At 45.3% G+C, this 26,076-nt stretch overlaps 1 protein-coding gene across 1 annotated transcript in view; it reads left to right on the top strand.

Annotated features, from left to right (window-relative positions):
* The window catches only part of papss2b (3'-phosphoadenosine 5'-phosphosulfate synthase 2b), a 70,883-nt gene that overhangs the window by 21,184 nt on the left and 23,623 nt on the right, over positions 1-26,076 (top strand). The window contains exons 2-7 of the mRNA XM_078223583.1: positions 7,926-8,040; positions 8,684-8,919; positions 10,978-11,116; positions 13,801-13,919; positions 14,874-14,987; positions 19,216-19,327. Of these exons, the coding sequence (XP_078079709.1) occupies positions 7,926-8,040; positions 8,684-8,919; positions 10,978-11,116; positions 13,801-13,919; positions 14,874-14,987; positions 19,216-19,327 (835 nt within the window). The remainder of the gene's footprint in view (positions 1-7,925; positions 8,041-8,683; positions 8,920-10,977; positions 11,117-13,800; positions 13,920-14,873; positions 14,988-19,215; positions 19,328-26,076) is intronic.

Genomic DNA, 26,076 nt, shown 5'->3' with positions numbered 1-26,076 from the left:
TTCAAACCATTCTCTCTGCAGTTAACTGTGCTCTCACCTGTCCTACTCGAAATGCTCGTGTTTAAATCTTTTTGATTCAGTTTGCACTTACCACATTAGCACAGAGACCACTTTTCCCAGTGTATTCACAGATGGCCAATTTGGCTGTGGCACCTCATCCTCCTCCTTCATCCAACTCAATGTTTCAATCAGTTTTAACATCCTTCATCCCTGTTCATGGCCTCACTGCACGGTCTACCTCCTGAGCGCCATTACTCTCATTGTCTTATTGGCACAACACAATCAATGCATCTCCTCAAATGGATCCTTTTCTTGTATCCGTGTGGTGACTTCCGTTATTCTCAAATGCTAACTACTTGGCTCATCGCATTTATGGTTTGCTTGCTACTCCTTATTAGTATTTGTAAACATAAAGGTAAATGTATTCTGATACATACATCACTGTATGTATCAGTATACAATGGTGGATGGCCTCACTGTCACCCCCATTGATTCCATGGTTCGTATTAGCCTTCCTCTCTGGCATCAAACCCTGGTTAAGGCAAAACTTACAAAAGCTCAACATCAGCACAACTAAAGTCACTCTGTTTAGTAATCACTATCACCAGCTTTGGTGCTGACTCAATCAGCCATCCTGCCTGCTTCCTGATGGTGTGTAATTCCAATTCTCTTCCCTTAACCAGTAGTGCACAGAGACAGACTTTTACCTGTTTCCATAGGTAGTAATTCCCTGAACAAGTCTCTTAATCTGTTGCCAGGGGCTTATAGCTTGATCAAAACCTGGGGACCCGGGTTCGAATCCCAATACAGCAGATGGTGAAATTTGAATTCAAAATCTGGAATTTAACAAAAAGTCTAATGACGACCATGAAACCATTGTCAATTGTCGTAAAGACCCATCTGGTTCACTAATGCCCTGGTAAGGACTGCAGAATGCCATGGAAGGAAATCTGCTGTCCTTACCTGGTCTGACCTGCATGTGACTCCAGACCCACAGCAATGTGGTTGACTCTCAAATGCTCAGAAATGGAGGGCAATTAGGGACAGGCAATAAACGCTGGCCCAGCCAGCGACACCCACAGCCAGTGAATGAATAAAACAAAGTGTGGCTGACCAGGAGTCTCTCCCACTCTTACCGCCGCCATTGGCATGTCTGGAAGGATTTTGCAGGTTGACACTCAACCTGTTTGATCGCGTTATGAACACACCTTCCTTGGTCACCAAGTCCTGGGGTGGGACTCGAACCCGGAGCTTCTGGCTCAGAGGCAGGGATGCTACCCACTCCACCACAAGTCCTCCAATGGCGTGTAAACTGAGCGTTAAACTCAAACCAGAGCTGTGATTTCCACAGAATCCCTACAGTGCAGAAGGAAGCCATTCGGCCCATCGAGTCTGCACCTACAACAATCCCACCCCAGGCCCTATCCCCACAACCCCACACATTTACCCTGCTAATCCCTCTATCCTACACATCCCAGGACACTATGGGCAATTTAGCATGGCCAATCAACCTAACTCGCACATCTTTGGACTGTTGGAGGAAACCCACACAGACACAGGGTGAACATGCAAACTCCACACCAAGACAGTGACCCAAGCCAAGAATTGAACCCAGGCTCCTGGAGCTGTGAGGCAGCAGTGCTAACCACTGAGCCACCGTGTCGCCCAGAAAGAAGCATTGTCCTGTCACACTCATCGCTCTCCCAATTGTCCTCAAGCCAGTCCTTGACAATGGTTTTCCTTCAATTCTCAAGCCATCATTAAAACTTACTTTCTTTCAGAAACCCACTATCTGCTTTGTCAACCTCTTAAAACCAGTTCTCTCTGCAGTTAACTGTGCTCTCTCCTGTCCTATTCTACATGCTTGCGTTTAAAACTTTTTGATTCACTTTGCACTTCCCACATTAGCATAACATACACCCTAAAACCAACAACTTCTACTTCTGGACTGGTGCCAGTTTATATCCCTACCCATCAGACGCTGAACCCCTCATCCACGTCATTATCACCTCGAGTCCCAACTTCTTATGATCAAATTCATCCTCACTTCCTCCACACAGGATGACAGTTAATCCAACATTCCTTGATTCAAGCTTCCTTCTGAACTTTCACCATGCCTATCCCCACAAAGTTCCACTGCTTCTCGAATTTCCAGCAAATCCCTGGATTTTTGTCCTCATTTTAAAATTGCTTCCAAAATTCATCCCACTCTGGCAATCATTTCCAGCTAAACGTCTCAGCCTACATCATTTTATTCCCCAGATTCCTTAGTCTCCATTCCTTCTGCCCCACATCAAGGATTGATATTTCAGTTACGTCCATACCCGCTGAAACATTCTTTCAAAAGCATGTTGTCTTGCTTTTTCATGAGCTGATTCGAGTTTGCTCTTTTCGAGGGCCTCGGGTGAGTGGAGCTGTTTCAGTGGGGATGGTCCTACACTCCTGGGGTCAATTGATGCTGGTGTGGAAGGACTCCCAAATAAGGGAGACCACCAATTCTTACTGGCACCAACCAACCCCTGCCCCACCACTGATACTCTGCTCATGGCGGTGGGATGAGACCCTTCATTGTTGACCATTTAAGACCTTCAAATAGCACTGGGTGGAAAGGCCCCTGACTCAGACTTAATAAGAGGGTGAGGCAGAAGGTGGGATAGGTGAACTTTCTGTCTCCCATCTTCTCTCCCGATTCTATGACCGCAGCACAACCACACACACACATACACACACACGCACTCACACACACACACACTCTCACACACACACACACTCTCTCTCACACTCACACACACACACTCACACACACACACTCACACACACACATACATCTCCCCACCTGCTCTTAACAGAGGAATTCCATCAAATGATTGTGCAGCACACTGTCTCTTGACTGCTTTGCAGGAAACTATCCGACTGGTCAAATTGTCAGCTGTTCTGTGACTCCAATGGTTTGCCCAATAAGATTTCTACTTCATATAGAAACTGAGTAGTGCAGAGTTCCAGAGGTGACCCATGGATTCCAAAGAAATACCAGAAGCCAAGTAGCACACCACCTCAAAGCAGCTAGCCTTTCATTTAATGTGTAAGGAAACCACTGGGGGAATGAATGACGGATGCGATTTTAAAAAAATCAGAGCATCTGTCGAGAAAAAGAACAGAGATCTGCCTGACACTATTGATTCTGGGCAGCACGGTGGCTCAGTGGTTAGCACCACTGTCTCACAGTACCAGGGACCCAGGTTCAATTCCGGCCTTGGGTCATTGTCTGTGTGGAATTTGCACATTCTCCCCGTGTCTGCATGGATTTCCTCCAGGTGCTCTGGTTTCCTCCCACAGTCCAAAGATGTGCAAGTTTAGTGAATTCTCCCTGTTAAGTTGCCCTTTAGTGTCAGGGGGACCAGCAGGGTAAGTATGCGGGGTAACGGGGATTGGGTCCAGGTGGGATTGTTGCTGGTGCAGGCTCGATGGGCCAAATGGCCTCCTACTGCACTATAGGGATTCTATGATTCTGTACACCCAGTGTAAATTAATACAGCCGCATTGTCCATTCATGAAGGCAGTTGCATTGTGCAAAGGATCTTGCAGGGTGTCATAGGCATAGTCAATAATGATACCCTGGACTTGGAATAGTGATGGATCTGTTTGCTCTAACTAACTCGCGACAGGCAGTGCTGTACTAGCCATAGCACGTGGCTGCAGGGGCTTTGTAAGATGTAACAATAAGGAGTATGCAGAGAGTTTATGGATAGGTTATGTAAGTGGGCAGAAATTTGGCAGATGGAGAATGATGTGGTGAAAATATGATCTTGTCCACCGTGGCAAGAAGAACAAAAAATCAGTAAACTATTTAAAAAGGACGAGATTTTGAGGTACAGAGGGACCTGGGTGTTCGGTATGTGTCAGGAAACGTTGGTATGCAGATGTAGCAAGTGATTAGGGAGGCAAACAGAATGATATTGTTTATTGGAAGGGGAATGGGATATACAGTTGTACAGACCTTTGGTGAGACCCTAACTGGAGGCCACTAGAATCCTTGCCAGATTAGAGTGGATTTTTCATTTTGGATTTGTGTTCCCAATGGGGGCGGCACGGTGGCACAGTGGTAAGCACTGCTGCCTCGCAGTGTCAGGGACCCGGCCTCGGGTGACTGTCTGTGTGGAGTTCTCCCCGTGTCTGCGTGGGTTTCCTCCGGGTGCTCCGGTTTCCTCCCACAATCCACAAATGTGCGGATTAGGTTGATTGGCCACACTAAATTGCTCCTTAGTGTCCCAAAATGTGTAGATTAGGAGGATTAGCAGGGTAAATACGTGGGATTACGGGGATAGAGGCTGGGTGGGATTGTTGTCGGTGCAGGCTCGATGGGCCAAATAGCCTCTTTCTGCATTATAGGGATTCTATGATTCTCTGAAGCTGATGTAATGGCACAAAATGTTTACCAATATGTTGTTGCCTGGTAAAAATGGCTCAGTTTTGCTTGTTGCACTTATGAAATAAGCTACTCAAAGCAAACATATCCAAGAAATAATAGCCTGATGTGAAAATTATTGTTTCAATGACAGAAATGCTGATTTAATTCCTTTAAATCTTCACGTGGTGAAATGGGTGCGATATCCTCATTTCAGTTGTCACTTGTTATATTATTATACTGCCCTATTACTTGTCACGAAAAGGGCTCAGCTTACGGTAATGGGGTATGACCTAGATCTTATGATGCTCAAATTAACAAAATATGAACCACTGCAGGCATGAACTTCAAGATTCAAAGACAACGGCGCAGTGTAAGATTAAACTTTCTTAATTACTTAGGTAATAGCCTCCATTCACATAGTTCTTTTGTGGAAACTTCCTTAAGTTTGTTGCGTAGTTTCCAGAGAGTCGAATGAATACCGTTGCCTTGTTCCAAGTTTGGAGTTGGTGCTTTTTTTGACCAATGCATTGTCCTCCAGCTGCACCTTCTTAAATTTCTGAAATTATCGCAGTGATATCAAGCTCCTCTTGCTTATTAAAAAAATTGAATCCTATCCCTTACTTACCCCTTTTATTTCTGCTGCTTCACTCTTGTTTGGCAGCGTTGTCTACGGCTGGAGACTGCTACAACAGGCAATCGTTTGGAACAACATTGACCAGAACAGTTTCTGAATCAGTCATCAGTAAATGAGCTCATAAACGGTGACTCAGAAACCAAATAAAGTGACAATAGTTACGACTGCAGTACAGCAAAAGCATCTTGTGTATATATACAGCATCTTTAATTTTGTCAAGAGCCCCATCGCATTTCACAGGAGCATTAGCAGACACCTAAGTCAATATTAGAACAGGTGGTCAAAATCTTGGTAAATGGGTAGGTTTGAAGGAGTGTCTTAAAGCAGGTGAGAGAGGTACTGAAGCAGAGAAGTTTTAACAAGGGAAGTCCAGAGTTCAGGGCTAAGAAAGCTGAATGCACGTCCCCAAATGAATGTTAACACCCTTGGGGTTACCATTGACCAGAAACTCAACTGGATCCGCCGCATAAGCAATGTTCCTACAAGAGCAGGTCAGAGGCTAGGAATACTGTGGTGAGTGACTCCCCAAAGCCTGTCTACAAGACACAAGTCAGGAGTGCGATGGAATATTCTCCACTTGCCTGGATGCGTGCAGCTCCGACAACACTGAAGAAGCTCAACACCACCCAGGACAAAGCAGCCCGCATCACTCAGTAGCAGCAGTGTGTACTGTCTACAAGATGCATGGCAGCAATTCACCAAAGATCCTTAGACAGCACCTTCCAAAACCATGACTACTTCCATCTAGAAGGACAAGGGCAACAGATACATGGGAACACCACCACCTGCAAATTCCCCCTCAAGCCACTCCCCGTCCTGACTTGGAAATATATTTCCATTCCATTGCAGTCGCCGGGTCAAAATACTGGAATTCCCTGTCTAATAGCATTGTGGGTAAACCCACAGCACGTGGACTGCAGCGTTTCAAGAAGGCAGCTCACCACCACCTTCTCGAGGGCAACTAGGGATGGGCAATAAACGCTGGCCAACCAGCGGCGCTGTGAGGCAGCAGTGCTAACCACTGTGCCACCGTGGTTTTTTAAAAAATGAACAAACAAAGAGCATGTCCTATTCACCACCAGCCCCTGCTCTCCACTATTTTCTGGAGTGCATTACAAATGAGACTGTATTAGTTAAAATATCCTGACGCCCATGTCCCACCATTGAATGAAAAAGCAAAGGTGGGGAATGCACAAGAGATGTGAAATCAGAGATCTCGGAGAGTGGTAGGGCTGTCCTGACTCCTCTTCTGCAAACACTTCAAAGCAAAGGGGTATTTTCACACCCTGTGTCCAGGCAGCATACTGACAGCACTAAATTCGATTAGACAGCAGCCATTGGTTCTGGGTGCAACATTTCATCTGTTGTGGAGATTAGTTCAGTCGGAAATATCATATGACGTGTTTGCCTGCAGAACAGTGCTGACCATTAGGACTTTAGAGACTTAAATCAGGTGAAGGCAAAATGATCAGAAGCTTGAAGTCACACAAACGCAACCACTCAGCAACTACAGAGTATCCTCGATGTGACTCTGCAATATCCTGGGATACAAGCTTTGATTTTGCGCCGTTTCTGTTCATAGAATCCCAACAGCGCAGAAAGAGACCATTCGACCCATCAAGTCTGCACCGATCACAATCCCACCCAGGCCCTATTCCCGCAACCCCACATATTTACCCTGTTAATCCCCCTGACACTAGGGTCAATTTAGCATGGCTAATCAACCTAACCCGCACATATTAGGAGTGTGGGAAGAAACCGGAGCACCCGGAGGAAAACCAGGAAAACACGGGGAGAATGTACAAACTCCACACAGACAGTGACCCGAAGCCAGAATTGAATCCAGGTGCCTGGCGCTGTGAGGCAGCAGTGCTAACCACTGTGCCACCGTGGTTTTTTAAAAAATGAACAAACAAAGAGCATGTCCTATCCTAATCCCAGTAACTCAGTTCATGTTCTAGGGACCCGGGTTCAAATCCCGTCATGGCAGATATTTAAATTCAATAAAAGTGGAATGCAATAAAAAATATCTGGAATTAAGAATCTACTGATGGCCATGAAACCATTGTCGATTGTCGGAAAAACCCATCTGGTTCACTAATGTCCGTTAGGGAGGGAAATCTGCCGTCCTTACCCGGTCTGGCCTACAAGTGATTCCAGATCCACAGCAATGTGGTTGACTCTCAACTACCCTCTGAACAAGGACAGCTAGGATGGGTAACAAATGCTGGCCAGCCAGTGACGCCCACGTCCCATGAATGAATTTTAAAAATCTAATCTGTAAATGTGCCATGATAGCTATGGCTGTGGGAACAGAGGTGGGGTTGAAGTCTAGCTGGTCTCGCCACATCATCATTTGCCTCAATGTTGACTGACGGCAATATTCTGGTCAAGAAAGTGTACTGATGATAATCTTGTGACTCACAAGTAAACAAGTAACATGTCTCAGTTTGTCTTCAGTTATACACTACCTATTCACTACAACTGAATTCTATGTCAGAAAGGAGAGCAGTTGGGAGGTTTTATGTTTGCATGTGGGTTACACTCAAGTTGGTAATCATCCAATATTTCTTTTGTATAGGACTGCAGTCTCAGGTTTAGTATATGGGAACAGCAGCTTCTAATGGACTACATCCTGTTTTTGTTAATTGGCTAGGGCAAGTTTAAACAAACACAAATGCTCAATCGTTCTTTTCCCAGTGTCATCCATTCGATGAGAATACAAAATGTGCTTCATTTATGTGCATTTGCTTTATTTAGGGATACTTGATAATCTTTCCTTTATTTACTTTCTTGTTGTCGATCTTCTGATGCCTGGTATTTCGGGTAAGGAAGGTGTCCTGTCAGAAAATTGCTAACACGTAACATCTTCTAATCATCCAGGAAATTCAGAAATCCACCAACGTGGTCTATCAGTCCCATCACGTTAGTCGAAGCAAGAGAGGCCAAATTGTCGGCACCCGTAGTGGATTCCGTGGCTGCACTGTCTGGCTGACAGGTAACATGTTGTCTAAGATTATGTATAATTGTATGCCAATTCGCCAACATGTTCATGGTAAAGATATTGCAAACTTCAGCCCGGAGCCTTTTCATTCATCTCATCATTTCCCCAGGCAATAGCTCTTCTAATAGGTTTACACTTGCAAGTGCAGTACTGTTTCTACTCCTGTTCCAGCAAGTGGAACTAGCCTGCAGCAGCAGAGTTACGGTAAGAAGTCTCACAACACCAGGTTAAAGTCCAACAGGTTTATTTGGAATCACGAGCTTTCGGAGCGCTGCTCCTTCATCAAGTGAGTGGAACAGGGCTCCCAGCACTCAAGTTTCCAAATAAACCTGTTAGACTTTAACCTGGTGTCGTGAGACTTCTTACCGCGCCCACCCCAGTCCAACGCCGGCATCTCCACATCATGGCAGCAGAGTTAGCGAGGGAAGGTGGGTTGCAGGCAATCTCGGATTGCAGCAGAAATGGGAATCGAATGAACAGGCAGGGGAAAGCAGCCAGGAGCAACAGTGCTGGTATCGTCAGCTTTCATGGTGGACACGTGAGTCAATGCAGAAGTAGTGGTTCTCCTCTGGATCTTTCTTTTAGTAATTTTAGGACGCCCATTCCAACTTAATTGACATCGATATTTTCCATTCAGGTCTATCAGGCGCTGGCAAGACCACGATTGGATTTGCATTGGAGGAGTACTTGGTAACTCATGGTATTCCTTGTTACTCTTTGGATGGAGATAATATCAGACAAGGACTCAACAGGAACTTGGGTTTCACCTCGGAGGACCGTGAGGAGAATATCCGGCGTATTGCTGAGGTGGCCAAGCTGTTTGCAGATGCTGGTCTTGTCTGTATCACTAGTTTCATCTCTCCATTTGCAAAGGTAAGTTCATGAGACAGAAAGAACTGACATGTTCCATTATATAACTTCATTCCAGCCTCCATTGCTTCGATAGGGGGCTAAATATTATTGGTTGGAATTCTCCAGCCATTCATGTCCCGCTGCCACTGCCAGCGAGAACGGAGAATTTGGCATTCAGAAACATCTCCATTCACCTCAGCGGGACTGGAGAATCCCAGCTGTGGGCGAGTTCGGAGAATCCAGCCCAGTAACGTCTCTGACCATCATCCTCTTGAAACAGCCCCTAGTTCAATTAAACTGCGGCTGATTTGAATCTCAACCTCGACTACCTGCTAGAGTTTACTGTAAACTGTAACTGCTTGGCCAAGATTTTTGGGAGCTGGAAAAATCCCAACTGGGAAAGAAATTAGCCTCTTGGGATCAATGTAGGAGTAGCATTTTATGATTACGTGGTGTTGCCTACACAGTGGGTTGTTTCCCCCACCCCCCACCCTCACCCCCACCCCCACTCCCACCCCCACCCCCCTCCAACCCTAACCAACGAGGAGAACTTAAATGTGGAGCACCAAACCTAAGGCCAGGAGACAAGGGAGAGGAGTGGATCATAGAATCCCTACAGTGCAGAAGGAGGCCATTCAGCCCATCGAGCCTGCACCGACAACAATCCCACCCAGGGCCTATTCCCGTAACCCCACACATTTACCCTGCTAATCCCCCTGACAATAAGGGGCAATTTAGCATGGCCATTCCACCTAACCTTGCACATCTTTGGACTGTGGGAAGAAACCGGAACACCCGAAGGAAACAGGGAGAATGTGCAAACTCCACAGAGACAGTGATCCAGGCTGGGAATCGAACCCGGGTCCCTGGCGCCGTGAGGCAGCAGTGCTAATCACTGAGCCACCATGCCACCCAAGAGTGGTAACTCTTTTCAACTGCACTCCCACTATATACAGTTGTAAGTGATCGATCTGGATGTAGCTACTGGAACGTTGGATAAGAAATAAGGAGCATGCTATAGTTTCTTTAATGTAGAATAGAAAATTTAGCATCAAATTCCTTGAGTGAGGCTTTATAGAACAAACAGTAACTTTCTGCAATCCATCCTTCAGTCTCAAAGATATCAAAATATTTTAGAAACCTAGAAAATAGATACAGGAGTAGGCCGTTCTGCCCTTCAAGCCTGCTCTGCCATTCATTTTGATCACGGCTGATCATCAAATTCAATACCTTATCCTGCCTTCCCCCAAATCACTTGGTCCCTTTTGCCCCAAGAGTTCTATCTAATTTCTTGTTGAAGTCACACACAATTTGAGAAATATTTTAACCAGCATTGGGCTCATTGGTTTTATTGACCCATACATCCTGAATTGTCTATTTGATACACGACTGGAGGAAGAGATTTGATTGACGGCTGATTGACTGTAAGTTTTTTTAAAAAAACCTATTGTCCATAGTTCTCACCCAACAAGTCATTGCAAATGCAGGAAGAAGCAAATTGATCAACAGAACTTTATTCTCCAATGTTCCAGACAAGGTCATTTAAAAGGCAGGCAATGTATTTGATGATTCTGTCACTGTACTCACTGAAATGGCATTTTAATTATTAAAACATTCGCTAACTCCCACACTAATGTGTTACATTAAAGAGATGAGGATATGAATAAAATACATCCAATTAGATTATTCTCGACGACATTTTCAACTGGCTTCAGTTGCTTTTTTATTTTGTGAACAAGACATGTTTTGTCAAAGTTTCAACCATCTGTTATACATTCTGAAAAAATCGATATGATTCCAAACCACAGATTACGGTTAAAGCAACATGATTATTGATTGGAGCTCGATACAGTTTTGGCTGACTGGGTCACAGGACAATCTGGTGGAAAGATTTAAGGAAGAATTAATGTCCTCTGGCAACCACCACAAACAATAACCAAAAGAGAAAATGCTGGAAAACCTCAGCAGGTCTGGCAGCATCTGTAAGCAGAGAAAAGAGCTGACGTTTCCAGTCCAGGTGACCCTTTTTTTCACCACAAACGAGAAGTGTTAATTTTGTACGTTCATTCATCTCTTTAGGATCGCGAAAAAGCAAGAAAAATCCACGAGATCTCCAAACTTCCATTTTTTGAAGTCTTTGTCGATGCTCCGTTGGATATCTGTGAAAGCCGTGATGTGAAAGGTCTTTACAAGAGGGCTAGAGCGGGAGAGATCAAAGGTATTGACATCAGCAAGGGGACTCTTGCGAGAATGCCAACAGCTACATTTTCTCCCATTGTGTGAGACCCATCTCCAACACTAGCTTTCGGGATTGTTGATGGCTATCAGTCAATCGAAGAGATGTTACGAGAGCGTTTGTCTGCGCAGTGAGCGCACAGCTCCATTTGGTGCAGTGACACAATGTAAATTTAGTACAGCTATCAGTGAGAAATGTGAGAACATTTGCCAGAGTCGAGGGGCAGCAGCGATAGATCGTTTCTAATCTACAGCGTGACCTTGCTGTATCTATGCAAAGAAAATGCAGAAACATCAAACAACTGCAGCAAAAGCTCACTGAGTTTGGCCTCTGAGCAGAAAGACAATGGAAATCTTAACAAATTATTTGTGAGGAAAAAGTCCTCTTATTTTGCTACTGCTTTTAATACCTTAAGGGTCCAAGTTGTCTCTTGTGTACCATTGTTTGTTTACCAACCTTCGATTTTACATAGAATTTACCACACAGACTCGGCCAAACTGGTCAGTGTTGATGCTTATGGTTTACATGTGCCTCCACTCTTCCTGTTTCATCTTATCCTATCTGCACACCCTGCTGTTCCTTTCCCTCTCATCTGTATATCTAACTTTCCCTTAAATGGACTGATGTTATTCACCTCCAGTACTCCCTATGCTAGCTTGTTCCATTGTCTGGGTAAAGATGTTTTCCCTGAATTTCTTACTGGTTTTATTAGTGGCTATTTTATGTTTAGGACCCTGGGGCAGGGTTTCCCACTCCGTCATTGGGAAAGTTGGCAGGGTACTGGCCTTCCGCTCTGGATGGCTGCCCCATTGCCATTGAACAATCTGAATGGCCTGCGATGTCTGGTGTCAGCAGTACCACTGGGAGCGGTGGCCACTGGAGGGACTGCATCCAGTCCCAGAAAACAAAGAGCCAAGTGCTGGATGAAAGTTATGAAAGGATAAAGGGCTCTCAGCAGGGCCAGGACAGGAGGCCCTGGATGGGGTATGGGAACCGGGTGCAAAGGCCTGGGAGGAGAGGGGCCACTTCCAGGGAGGCAAACCTTGGGGAAAGCCTCCAATTGGAAAAGGGAGTCTGTGATGGAGACACCCTCACTTTCGCGCCTGAGGTCTAGCAGGCTAACCTGCCGGGCATCCACCCAATGCCAATCACCTCCCACTGGCTGAAAAATTGCAGTCGGAGCATGAAGTGGCCCTTAAGTGGACATTAATAGACCTGGAGGACCTTAACTGGGGAGACGGCTAGACATCACCCACCATCCATAAAATTGCAGCAATGTCGGGGTGGGCGGATAGGCAGCAGGAAAGTCACCTGCAGAATTTTACAGGCCATTCCTCACCTTTCCACAGGGGAAATATCATCTCTGTGTCTACCCTAGTAAACAGTTCCATTCTTTAATAATCCCTATTATATTATCTCTCAGCATTTTCTGGGATCGTGAATGTGTCTCACTCCAGGTGAAAACAGAGAAATAGCTTGCACCCTTTTTAAAAATTAAAGGATGGCAGATAAAGTCTGAGAGTTCTAGGTTTTCCAGCCCAATTTCATCACTTAGCCATGTGCATCATTTCCAGGCTTGGCTCATCCTGTTGCACCTTTTGGCTCACTCATACAAAGAACAAAGAACAGAACAGCACAGGAACAGGCCCCTCGGCCCTCCAAGCCTGCGCTGATCATGTTGCCTTACCGAGACCTACCGACTGTATCCCTCTATTCCCTGTTTGTTCATGTGTCTATCCAGATAAGTCTTAAATGTCGCTAACGTGTCTGCCTCAATCACCTCATTTGGCAGTGCATTCCAGGCCCCCACCAAACATGGAGAAACTGCTAAATTGCTAAGGGCATCAGACTGATGGTGTTTTTATCTGACATTCACTCTATGCATTGACTGGGAATGGAAACTCATGCTTTTATTTACTCCAAGGCCAGTGGGCCCAAATTTAATTGTCGCTCTCTCAGTGCCGGATTTAGACTTGGTGAGGCCCTAAGCTATATAAAGCTTGGAGGCCCCTTGTTGAAAAGTTACACCAAAAGGTCTCACAAAGGTGCGTACCAAAACAGGACCTTGGGTCGCCACAAAAAAATTGAAAACATAATTATGCCTTTTAATTATTTAACAGCAAGGTATTTAAAGTGAAAAATACAAATTATTTTCAAATGAATGCATTTACTGATTACATATTTATCATTTGGCTGGCTTGATCTCTCTCATAGATTTTGGTAATTTTGGTAATTTTTTGAGTTGCTCTTCAAGCTGCTGCTTTCTTTTTCTTTTCTGGTATCCGCTCTTAAATGTTCTCTTCATTGTAAACCTTCTGAAATTTTGTGAGGCCCCTGCGGATTGTGAGGCCCTAAGCTGTAGCTTGTTTAGCTTATGCCTAAATCCGGCACTGAGCTCTCTGATTGCTGCCTTGACTGAGAATGACTAACTTAGCACATAGGCCCTTCTGATTAATCTGGTGCTGCACCAGTAGCCCTGTTATCCACTGGGCCCTTGGAGAAGTTGAGCAAAGAGCCTTGTATAATATTGGATAAGGTGTTTTTATTTGAAACTCTTTTCTATCAATGAAAGGCATGTTAACACCTAAAGGATCTGTACCTGCATTTCTACTTGTCCGAGAATGAGGTCCACTGCTTCATGGGCTTTATTTCATTTGCTTGTGTAGGATTTACCGGTATCGATTCAGAATATGAGAAGCCGGAGAGTTCAGAGCTGGTGTTGAAGACAAATCTCACATCCGTGAATGAATGCATCCAACGAGTGGTGGAGCTGTTGGAGGAGGGGGTAAGTGAAATGTCCCAGGATAGTGGGAAGTTATCCCTCTGTATCTGCAAAGAAAATAACTACTTGCAAGACAACAGCCACTAATGGTTTCTTTGATATTTCTATGAACATACAAATAATAAAGGACAGGACAGACACTCTGGCCCATCCGCCCTCCCCCATGAAGCTGCAGTGCTGAATGCATCCCATTTTCCAACCCATGTGCTCACTTGGTAGAGGTGAAAATTCAGGATAATTTGAAGAATAAAATCTGGGAAATTGCTCTCTGCCCTGTTAATGCCATGCTATCAGTATATGATAGAGGAATAATGCAGCCACTTATCTTTTACCTTCAACAAGTTTATTCTACATCCAGCTCGGCAGATCTACAAACTCTTTACAGTTCCAGCTGTGTCCATTTATACACATTTTGAGCTTGAGCCAATTATCATCACCTGTTTAAAAAGGCAATTCATTTGACCACAGTGTCACAGTGGTTAGCAACGCTGCCTCACAGTGCCAGGGGCACGGGTTCAATTCCCGGTTTGGGTCACTGTCTGTGCGTCGTCGGCACATTCTCCCCGTGTTTGCGTGGATTTCCTCTGGATGCTCCCACAGTCTGCAAGACGTGCTGGTCACCTTGACCTCGTGTTCCCTTGTGACTGACCCTTGAACTAAAGCGAACAGTTGCTGCTTATCCACCCTGTCCATGCCCCTCATAGTCTTGTACCTTTAAGTGAATTGCGAAACAGCGGGTGCTGCAGTGGTGACTTTGGTTCGGGCCCCTCTACAGATTACTGGATCTGACTGTCAAACTGTGAGCAGTGTGATTAGCAACGTTAGATGGACTGACCGCTGGAACTGGGACATACTTGGAACCCACCCTGAAAAGAGAGTTAATTATATGTCGCATTCTGACATTCTGGGCGGGCAGCCAGCAGCGTACGGAGCTAATGTACTTATTGTTACTCTCAGGGCATTGTTCCCCCTGCTGCCAGTGAAGAAGTGAAAGAACTCTTTGTCCTTGAAAACAAGCTGGACTTGGCATGTGCAGCCGCCCAGGTTCTGCCCACACTGCAGATAACTCAGGTAACACTTTGTGTTCTACTCTTCAAATCATTGTCTTATGTAGCAATTGATTACACAAAAGCAGACTGTCAATGTTTTACACGGTTGTACATTATTGAGCAATTCCTGATGACCGACGCCGACAGTCACTGCAGTGCTAACTGGGAGGAACTGTATTTCTGTTAACCAGCTCTCTCCCATCAGTCTAGTTGTGCTTTAAACATATTGGGCGGCACGGTGGCACAGTGGTTAGCAATGCTGCCTCACAGCGCCAGGGTCCGGGTTCAATTCCCAGCTTGATCACTGTGCGTGTTCTCTCCATGTCTGCGGGTGTTTCCTCCGGGTGCTCCGGTTTCCTCCAACAGTCGAAAAGACATGTTGGTTAGGTGTATTGGCCATGCTAAATTCTCCCTCAGTGTACCCGAATGGATGCCGGAGTGTGGCAACTCGGGGATTTCCACAGTAACTTCATTGCAGTGTGAATATTCCTTATGGCACTATAAATAAATATAAAGATTTGAAGCACTCCCAGGCCGGGAAAGTTCTTTAGTTTTATGGGCTGTGTAGTTAAATGGTGCCATCTACTCTGGAGCAATCAGGTTTAAGATTGGTGGTTTGTAGGAAAAAAATAAGCTTCACTCTGTGGGAATGTATGGACATGTCCTTTTTTATTCAATGATGGGATGTGGGCATTGTTGACGAGCAAACTTTCTTGGCATCCATACTTTCCCTTGAGAAGGAGATGCCAGCGTTGGACTGGGATGGGCACAGTATCTTTTCCTTCTCACCTGATGAAGTAGCAGCGCTCCAAAAGCTCGTGATTCCAAATAAACCTGTTGGACTTTAACCTGGTGTTGTGAGACTTCTTCCTGTTCCCTTGAGAAGTTGATGGTAAGCTGCCTTCTTGAACCCCTGGGTCCATGTGGTGTAGGTACACCCACAGTGCAGTTAGGAAGGGAACTCCAGGATCTTTACCCAGTGAATGAATTTTTTAAAAAGAGGCCTGAATGTGGTCCAGGTCTTGCTGAATGCAGGCACGGGCCGCTACACTGTGAGGAGTTGCAAATGGAACGTGATAATGTGCAAACATGAGTGACATCCCCACTTCCCACGTTATGATGGAGGGAAGTTTGTTGGTGAAACTGCTCATACATAAATACATAAAGAGCAAAAGAATAACAAGGGAGAGAGTAGGGCCTCTTAAGGATCAACAAGGTCATCTATGTGCGGATCCACAAGAGATGGGTGAGATCCTAAATGAATATTTCTCATCAGTATTCACTGTTGAGAAAAGCATGGATGTTAGGGAACTTAGGGAAATAAATAGTGATGTCTTGAGGAGTGTACATATTACAGAGAAGGAGGTGCTGGAAGTCTTAAAGCGCATCAAGGTAGATAAATCCCCAGGACCTGATGAAGTATATCCCAGGACTTTGTGGGAGGCTAGGGAGGAAATTGCGGGTCCCCTAGCTGAGATATTTGAATCATCGATAGTCACGGGTGAGGTGCCTGAAGATTGGAGAGTGGCAAATGTTGTGCCTTTGTTTAAAAAGGGCTGCAGTGAAAAGCCTGGGAACTACAGGCTGGTGAGCCTCACATCTGTGGTGGGTAAATTGTTGGAAGGTATTTTGAGAGACAGGATCTACAGGCATTTAGAGACGCAAAGACTGATTAGGGACAGTCAGCATGGCTTTGTGAGTGGAAAATCATGTCTCACAAATTTGATTGAGTTTTTTGAAGGGGTAACCAAGAAAGTAGATGAGGGCAGTGCAGTTGATGTTGTCGACATGGACTTTAGCAAGGCCTTTGACAAGGTACTGCATGGTAGGTTGTTGCATAAAGTTAAATCTCACGGGATCCAGGGTGAGGTATCTAAATGGATACAAAATTGGCTTCTTGACAGAAGCCAGAGAGGGGTTGTAGAGAGTTGTTTTTCAAACTGGAGGCCTGTGACCAGCGGTGTGCCTCAGGGATCAGTGCTGGGCCCACTGTTATTTGTCATTTATATTAATGATTTGGATGAGAATATAGGGGGCATGGTTAGTAAGTTTGCAGATGACACCAAGATTGGTGGCATAGTGGACAGTGAAGAAAGTTATCTCCAATTGCAACGGGATCTTGATCAATTGGGCCAGTGAGCTGACGAATGGCAGATGGAGTTTAATTTAGATAAATGTGAGGTGATGCATTTTGGTAGATTGAACTCGGGCAGGACTTACTCAGTTAATGGTAGGGCGTTGGGGAGAATTATAGAACAAAGAGATCTAGGGGTACAGTTTCATAGCTCCTTGAAAGTGGAGTCACAGGTGGACAGAGTAGTGAAGAAGGCATTCAACATGCTTGGTTTCATCGATCAGAACATTGAATACAGGAGTTGGGACGTCTTGTTGAAGTTGTACAAGACATTGGTAAGGCCACACTTGCAATACTGTGTGCAATTCTGGTCACCCTATTATAGAAAGGATATTATTAAACTAGAAAGAGTGCAGAAAAGATTTACAAGGATGCTACTGGGACTTGATGGATTGAGTTATAAGGAGATGCTGGATAGACTGGGACTTTTTTCCCTGGAGCGCAGAAGACTGAGGGGTGACGTTATAGAGGTCTATAAAATAATGAGGGGCATAGACAAGGTAGATAGTCAATATCTTTTCCCAAAGGTAGGGGAGTCTAAAACTAGAGGGCATGGGTTTAAGGGGAGAGATACAAAAGTGTCCAGAGGGGCAATTTTTCACACTGAGGGTGGTGAGTGTCTGGAACAAGCTGCCAGAGGTAGTAGTAGAGGCGGATACAATTTTATCTTTTAAAAAGCATTTAGATAGTTTCATGGGTGCGATGGGTATAGAGGGATATGGGCCAAATGTGGGCAATTGGGATTAGCTTAGAGGTTTTTTAAAAAAAAGGACGTCATGGACAAGTTGGGCCGAAGGCCTGTTTCCATGCTGTAAACCTCTATGACTCTATGCTGATGGTTATTGGGCCTTGGTCAACTGTCCTGAGGAACTCTGACTGCAGTGGCCTGGGACTGAGTTTATTGGCCTCTCCACAACCTGAGGATGTAGCGCTTGTGTATTATTGATGCTTGAGTCTAGTTATGTGAATTCAGAAGTAGGTAGACTCTGCTGCTGCCCTCTTATCAGTGATTCAGATCAAATCCTAAGGGGGCGTTACCCTGTGGATAATTGTTGACACACCGAGATAGAGATAAGCCCTCTAACTAACAGAGGGTTCCTTCAAAGTTAATAGACATAAAATGGTTAATTGCAATGAACACTTGAATCCTAACCAGGTGCTGAAGAGGAAACTCTTTGTCGGTATAAATGACAGTGACAAATTATGTTATCTGATGGGTGAGTCAGTGGCAGGGATTTTGAGGCAACTCTGTGGCTGGGTTTCCTGTAGCGGATGCGACTAGCCATCGGCCTTAGGTGGGATCCTCTGGTCCCATCAAGGTCTACGGGCTTTTGCATGGCTCACCTGCCCCGCCACCAAGGGACCTGCTGCAGGGGTCGACTTTGATTGGACCAGGAGATCCCGCCAGCGGGAAGGGTGGGGAAATCCTACCCAGTGTCCATTGTCCGGAATTTGTTCTATTCCGTTGGAGTTTACCAATCAAAGGGCGGACTTTTTCATTATTTGACAGGTGGTGCAGCCGGCGGGAGAGATGGGGTGGAGGCCGCAGGCCCCAAAGCAGCCTCCTCCACGGTACTGGGACCATCTTGGTGAAAACAAAATTAAGGGTGGCTACCATTACGTCATGCTGGAAGGGTGCCCTGCGCCTCTCCCCTCCTCCCGTACCCCCCCCCCCACCCCTCCTCACCTCCCAACAGTAACTTCATTGCAGTGTTAATGTAAGCCTATTTGCGACACGAATAAATAAACTTTTTTAAAAAACGATCTCCACGGAAAAGAATGTGCGTCAGAGTGAATTAATATCAACAAACTTAAAACTCCATTTGGATCTTGTGGCATTATTCTGATATTAAAATCAGACCTGAATATGTACGATTGGAAAAAATTGGGACGCTGAAAGAATCATTGCATTAATATTTGTTGGCTGGAATTCAACCTCGCTCAGGGCATTGATTTTCCAGTCCCGCCGCAGTGAATGGAGATTTTGCTGAGCGCAGGAATTCTCCGTTCTCGCCGGTAGTGGCAGTGGGGTGTGCGGGACTGGAGAATTCCGGATATTGTACGTTAGTGGAGTGATGGCACGTTGGAATTACTCAGTGATCTGTTCTCTCTACAGCTGGATCTGCAGTGGGTGCAGGTCTTGTCTGAAGGTTGGGCTACTCCACTATCAGGCTTCATGAGGGAAAGGGAATTTCTGCAGGTTCTACACTTTGGGACTCTCTTAGACGGTAAGAATCACTTGAAACTGTATCTGTGATGATGATAGCCCTTTCAGTCTTCAATCTATTCAATAAGAGTCCCTTTGATATAAGATGTGCCTGGTCCTCACAGTAAGGAACCTGTGACAGTTCTGATCATCATTATAGTCCTGGTCAGTTTCATTCATTGTCAGGTTCCAGTCTGCTGCTACCTACATGCTATTTGAAGATTGCCCAGTCTCTTGTAGTTTTTCATTTACCAACATGAAAGAGCTGTCTAAAGTAAAAATAAACAAGACTAGGGTAGGGGGTTTTAGGGGGCAGCATGGTTGGTGCAGGCTTGGAGGGCCGAAAGGCCTGTTCCTCTGCTGTAATTGTCTTTGTTCTTTGTTTTTCTTTCTTCGTTAAAGATCAGTATTCGCAGATTTTATTATATGCAGGCATATCTGATTAGTTCTTGAAATAAAGAATTAGAAGGTGCTTGATAAGTGACTGTTATAAACACCAAGACACAAACTATTAGAGAAGAATGTCTAGGGAACTGAAAACAAAGTGACTATACGGATTGATTAATGGTGCTGTGACCTCTTTTCTTTTCCACTTCGACAAATAATTTTCACAGAGACACATTGAAGAATGTTGGGGATGATGGCAAACTATGAGGCAGAAGCTAGGAACACATTGGAGAATGGAGTGGACCGTCAAGTGACAGATGCAACAAAAATAGGGAACAGTGAAGGAAAGTATGGGTGGGATTTTCCAGCCATTCCCGCTAGCGGGAGCCTTTGGTCCCACTGATGGTGACCACCCCACCCCCAACTGCCATTGGGTCCCTGGCAGTGAAGGGTGCGAACATTGGGAAACTGACAGTGGCGCGCCCATTAAACCCCACCGTTGACCATGGCAGAAACTCCTGCCCTAAACTTGAACTGGTAAAAGAAAGATGGATTTCTATAGCAGCTTTTAAAATGTAACCCCTGTTATCATGTGTGAAATGTGCCAGACAATTGGCATACAAGAAGGATACACAAATATCAATGTGAAAATGACCAGATAATGGCCAGAATTTTACTGCCCCGCCCGCCATGGGAGTCAGAGTGGGTGAGGGATGGACAATGGGAAGGCCCGTTCACCTCAGGTGGGATTTTCGGGATGAGCAAGGCCATAAAATCCCACCCATTGGGAGGCAGCAGTGCTAACCACTGTGCCATCGTGCCACCCTATATTGTTGGGAATATTTGGCCTCTTCAGGGATGCTTTGAGGACATCCCTACAGTGTTTTATCCTGGGACTCTCCCACCGCAACCAGCGGAGTTGCTCCGGGAGTCTGATGTCAGGCATATGGACAACATGTCCTGTCCAGCAGAGCTGGTTTTGAATAATTAACACCTCGATCTTGGGCTAGTTGGCTCAGGAGAGAACACTACTGTTAGAACGCCTTTCTTGCTACCGGATTTGGAAGGCAAGTGGCTATCTTATATTTACGGTCACTGCATTTGCTGTCTCCCATAAGTGAAAACCAACATCCTAGGGGTTACCATTGGCCAGAAAATGAATTGGACTAGCCATATAAATACAGTGGCTATAAGAACAGTTCAGATGTGAATAACTCACCTCTTGACTCCCCAAAGCCTGCCCACCATCTACAAGGCACAAGTCAGGAGTGTAATGGAATACTCTCCCCTTGCCTCGATGAGTGCAGCTCCAACAACACTCAAGAAACTTGCCACCATCCAGGACAAAGCAGTCCAGTTGATTGCTTCCCCTTCCAAAAACATCCACTCCCTCCACCACAGCGCAGAGTAGCAACAGTGTGCACTATCTACAAGATGCACTGCAGGAACTCACCAAGGTTCCTTGGGCAGCACCTTCCAAACCCATAACCACAACCATCTAGAAGAACAAGAGCAGCAGGTACCTGGAAACGCACCACCTGGAAGCTGCCCCCCAAGTCACTCACCATCCTGTCTTGGAAAGATATTACTGTTCCTTCACTGTCACTGGGTCAATATCCTGGAAATACCTCCCTAACAGCACTGTGGGGTTACCTATACCTCAGGGGCTGCTGCAGTTCAAGAAGGCAGCTTTACCATTACCTTTCCAAGGGTAATTAGGGTTGGGCAACAATTGTTGGTGTCGCCAGCGATGCCCACATCCCATAAATGAATATAGTAATGAAAAAATCACTCCCTCCAGTGATCCTATCAAAGCCTCTCATGACCTTGGAGTGAAGCAAGTAGTGTGGGGAACGTGGAAATTCAGCAGGAGAGCAGGGGAATCCACATGGAAATCACCAGGGTTTCCTCTGATCCCCTGTTAAAGGAATCTAGTCCACCCCACATCTTTCTCCCCAATCTCTGTGGAAATCTTCAGTCCATTTCTCTGTGACTTAATCAGTGCTGAAAGGTGACTAGCCACACGTGGAAGATAAAGAAATAAATGGTGTCTGAAACTTGATTGTTAGAAGCTTAAACCTCAGACTGAAGTGTTGTTCACCTGGGGCTGAATTTTGACAGTTCTAATGCAAGATAATCGTTACTTTTTTTTTCAAAAATAAGTACTCGCTACATACACCCTGAGAATAGTTTGCGTCTATTTTCCTGAGGTGAAGTCATTCTTTGTCTTACCATCAGAGCTTAACCAGAACATTTTTTTTAATCCTGGAGGCTTTTCCCAGTAATTATTTCTGACTTTACAAATATGTGTACAAGCTAGTTTATAGCAAAACAAAAGATTATGCTCAGCTGGGAATTAAAGGCAGTCAAATTCTGTAAGACGCGATGCAAGTCCAAGCAATTATGTGGAGCCCAGGGAAAGTACAAACTGTGCCGTGTGTATGTGGAAAATGAACTGGGACATGACTTGTACTGGAAGCAGCTGTTCATAAATAGACAAAACAAGCTATTGGAAAGCTAGTGATATACAAAACCCACTAAAAATAATCCCAAATTAAATATTGGGAACAGCGCAATGCTGGGGATTAGTTTGTTGGTACTCATGTTGTGGGGGCAGAGGAGATAAAGATCAGTAACATCCACAAACGGGAACTGTCACTGTGATTGACATACCTGGATTTTCAATGTTGGTCGACCAGGAATTTGAACAGTGCCAGGCTGGGCAGACTGATCGTTACTGTTTGTCCGATTTTGATCTGCCAACGAAACAAAGTGACTGGGCTTGAAGTGTAATTCATTGGTTGTGATGTACTTTAGGGTATTCTATGAAAGACGTTTTCAGAATTCAGTTTCTTCCTTCTTTTTTTTTGGAACCAGTTCCCTTATAAACGTCACAGGGTTGCCGACTTGTTGATGCCAACTGTTAAGGCAGTATCCAACCATGTCCACCCAACCAAAGGCTTGCATTTTCCTTCAAGGAACAGTGAAAATGGACGGTATCCTCTGGTCCAGCTGCACTGAACGGGGATTTGGCTGAGCGTCAGATTCTCCGTCCTCGCTGGCAGCGGCGGCAGGCGTGAACGGCCAGGGAAATCCAGGCAACATCTTTATAATTTTAAAGTTTATTTATTAGTGTCACAAGTAGGCTCACATTAACACCACAATGAAGTTACTGTGAAAATCACCTATTTAAGAAGAAACATCTCTTGCAGATTTATGAGAACAATAATCAGAAATAAGAACATACACACAAGTTTAAAACTTAGAATCATTAGAACAGAATAGAATCCCTACAGTGCAAAAGAAGGCCATTTGGCCCATCGAGCCTGTACCAACAACAATCCCACCCAGGCCCTAACCCACAACCCCATGTATTTACCCTGCTAATAATACCCCTGACATTGAGGGGCAATTTAGCATGGCCAATCTACCTAACCCACACATCTTTGGACTGTGGGAGGAGACCGGGTGAACCCGGAAGAAAGCCGCACAGACACTGGGAGAAAGTGCAGACTCCACAAAGGCAGTCACCCGAGGCTGGAATTGAACCTGGGTCCCTAGCGCTGTGTGGCAGCGATGCTAACCACTGTGGGCAACATCAAAAAGGTCACATTCATTGAAAAGTTGCTGGTGGGCTTTCTGTATTAACTTACAGGCAAGAGCCTGATTTGGCACTTTGTGGGGCTTTACGGGTTACCTGCATAATATTGCATTGGCAAGACAGTAAGCTTGACTGGGTAGGATATCAGAGAAGCTGCTCAGTTTCTAATGACAATTCAGTAACGTCTTCAGTGCCAACCCACAAATGAGCAGTTTTTTGAATTCAATTTGTCATTTTGGAATTTGGATTCGGTAACCTCTCGATTACGAGTTCAGTCACAAAACCACCAAGCTACCCATTTAGCATCAATCATCTAAACTGATGCCCAGGGCACTTTACAAGTAGAGGCATGTAAATGAAATGGATACCAAGCCAGGAAGGGAGAGTTAGGAGAGGAGAGCCCAAAGCCCAGTTGAAAAATGGATTTTGAGAATTTCTTTTTTCAACGTGGAGGTTTGAAAGGGTCCAGGGAGGGACTCTCACACAGCAGGGTGGAGGCTCTTGCAGACTTTGCCAAAAGTAGCACAGTGGTGATGCAGAGGCCTGATTCACAGCAACAGATTTCATGAGCTCAGGCAGTGAAGTCAATTTTCCAACTGTAATATTATTCAGTATTACTGAAGATTTCATCAGCACACAGCTATTGCCTCCAACTGTTCCACCCAGTCAAACGGGCAATGAAAATGATTAAAAGGAAAGCACAATTGTTTTCACATCCCTCAGAACATTCTCCCTTGCACAAGTGACCCAGGGACATCAGCAAGGATGGTAACATTACTGGACACGTGATCCAGAGGCCTGGACCATTGCCCCACAGACATGAGGTTGAATCACACCACAATAGCTGGGAAAATTTAACTGAATTTCATTGACAAATCTGGAATTAAAAAGCTGGTCTCAGTAATGATGAGCATGATATTATCAAATTGTTATAAAATCATAGAATCTCTACAGTGCAGAAGGAGGCCATTTGGCCCATCGAGCCTGCACCAACCACAATCCCACCTTGGCCCTATCCCCATAACCCCACATATTTACCCTGCTAATCCCTCTAATTGATGCATCCTGGGACACTAAGGGGCAATTTAACATGGCCAATGCACCTAACCTGCACATTTGAGTGTGGGAGAAACCAGCACACCCAGAGGAAACCCACGCAGACACGGGGAGAGTGTGCAAATTCCACACAGTGACCCAAGCCGGGAATTGAACCCAGGTCTCTGGAGCTGTGAGGCAGCAGTACTAACCACTGTGCCACCGTGCCATGTCGTTTTTAAAAAAGTCATTTGGTTCACTAACATCCTTTAGGGAAGGAAATCTGCTATCGTTACCCAGTCTGGCCTACGTGTGTTTGACACTGGAATGACCTGGCGGGGGATTCAGTTTTATCAAACCGCTACAGAAAAGCTAAATAAGAATAAAATGTAATGGCCCTGGTTAAAGGTTAACAGCCCTGTCAACCTTGCAGAGCCCTCCATTCTAACTTCACAGAATCAGTGCAGCATAGAAAGTGACCATTCAGCCCATCTTTGCTGTCTGAATGAACAATTCCCTTGTTGCCATTCTCCTGCCATCGTCCAATAATCCTGCACATTCTTCATTTTCGGATAATGGTCCTTTTAAATTGTCGGCTGAAACTGCCTCCGCCACACTCTCAGGCAGTGCATTCCAGATCTTTACCACTCACTGGGTGAAAAAGATTTTTCCTCGCGATGCTTTTGCTTCCTTTGCCAATTACATGGACCTCTGGGTAACTACATTACAAATTTCCCTCCAGCCCCAAAAACATCCATTAGCCACTACTCTCTGTGTCCTCTCACACAGTAAGAAGTCTCAACACCAGGTTAGAGTCCAACAGGCTTATTTGGCAGACCGAAAGCCTGTGGCTCGTGCTACCAAATAAACCTGTTGGACTTTAACCTGGTGTTGTGAGACTTCTTACTGTGTCTACCCCAGTCCAACGCCGGCATCTCCACATCCTCTCACACAGCCCATTTCATATGCATGGCCTGAACTTTTAGGATGGCAGGGTCTTGGTCTCACCATCCAGCAGACCTGGTGCCATTTCACGCTCCAATGAGCATTGATTAGGATTAGCATTAGGTGGGACTTCTGCCCCTAGTTGAGGGGGTGCTTCTGATGGATATTACTTCAGTCTTGCTTCAAACAGGGACAAAACAGCTGAATTCCAGAGGTGAGGTGAAAGTGACTGCCCTTGACATCAAGGCCACATTTGACTGAGTGTGGCATCAAGGGGCCCTAGCAAAACTGGAGTCAGTGGGAATCAGAGCACAATCTCTGACTGGAATCATACCCAGCACAAAGGAAGATGATTGTGATTGTTAGAGGTTAATCACCTCAGACCCAGTGGGTGAGTTGGGTAGTTGCGTAAGTGAGTTGGGGTTAGTAGGCTTGTTTCAGGAGGGGTTGTCAGGACAGGGGCTGTCAGGAGAGGTCGGAGGATAGGGAATAGTCAGGTCTGGTTGGGAGGGAAGTGTTTAGGTGGTGGAGCAATTCGGGTCGGGTCAAGAGGGATAGTCAAATCAAATCGGGGGATGAATCAAGAGTGTCGAGGGTTCAAGGAAGGAGTCTGGGGCCGTACCCATATGTCTTATCCCTGACAATACAGAGACTGGAATATTTAGGTCAATAAGTCATTTGCTCTGTGGAGTTAAATTCATATACCTTCATCTTGGGCTGAGGGGGTGAATTTCTAAGAACAGGTTACACAAGTTGGCATGTATTCCCTGAAGTACAGAAGAATGAAAAGTAACCAAGTATAA

Source organism: Mustelus asterias, chromosome 11, assembly GCF_964213995.1.
Source record: "Mustelus asterias chromosome 11, sMusAst1.hap1.1, whole genome shotgun sequence".
In the NCBI taxonomy this organism is placed as follows: Eukaryota; Metazoa; Chordata; class Chondrichthyes; order Carcharhiniformes; family Triakidae; genus Mustelus; species Mustelus asterias.
The sequence above is the reverse complement of the archived record's forward strand: the minus strand, read 5'-3'. Positions and strand labels throughout refer to the sequence as shown.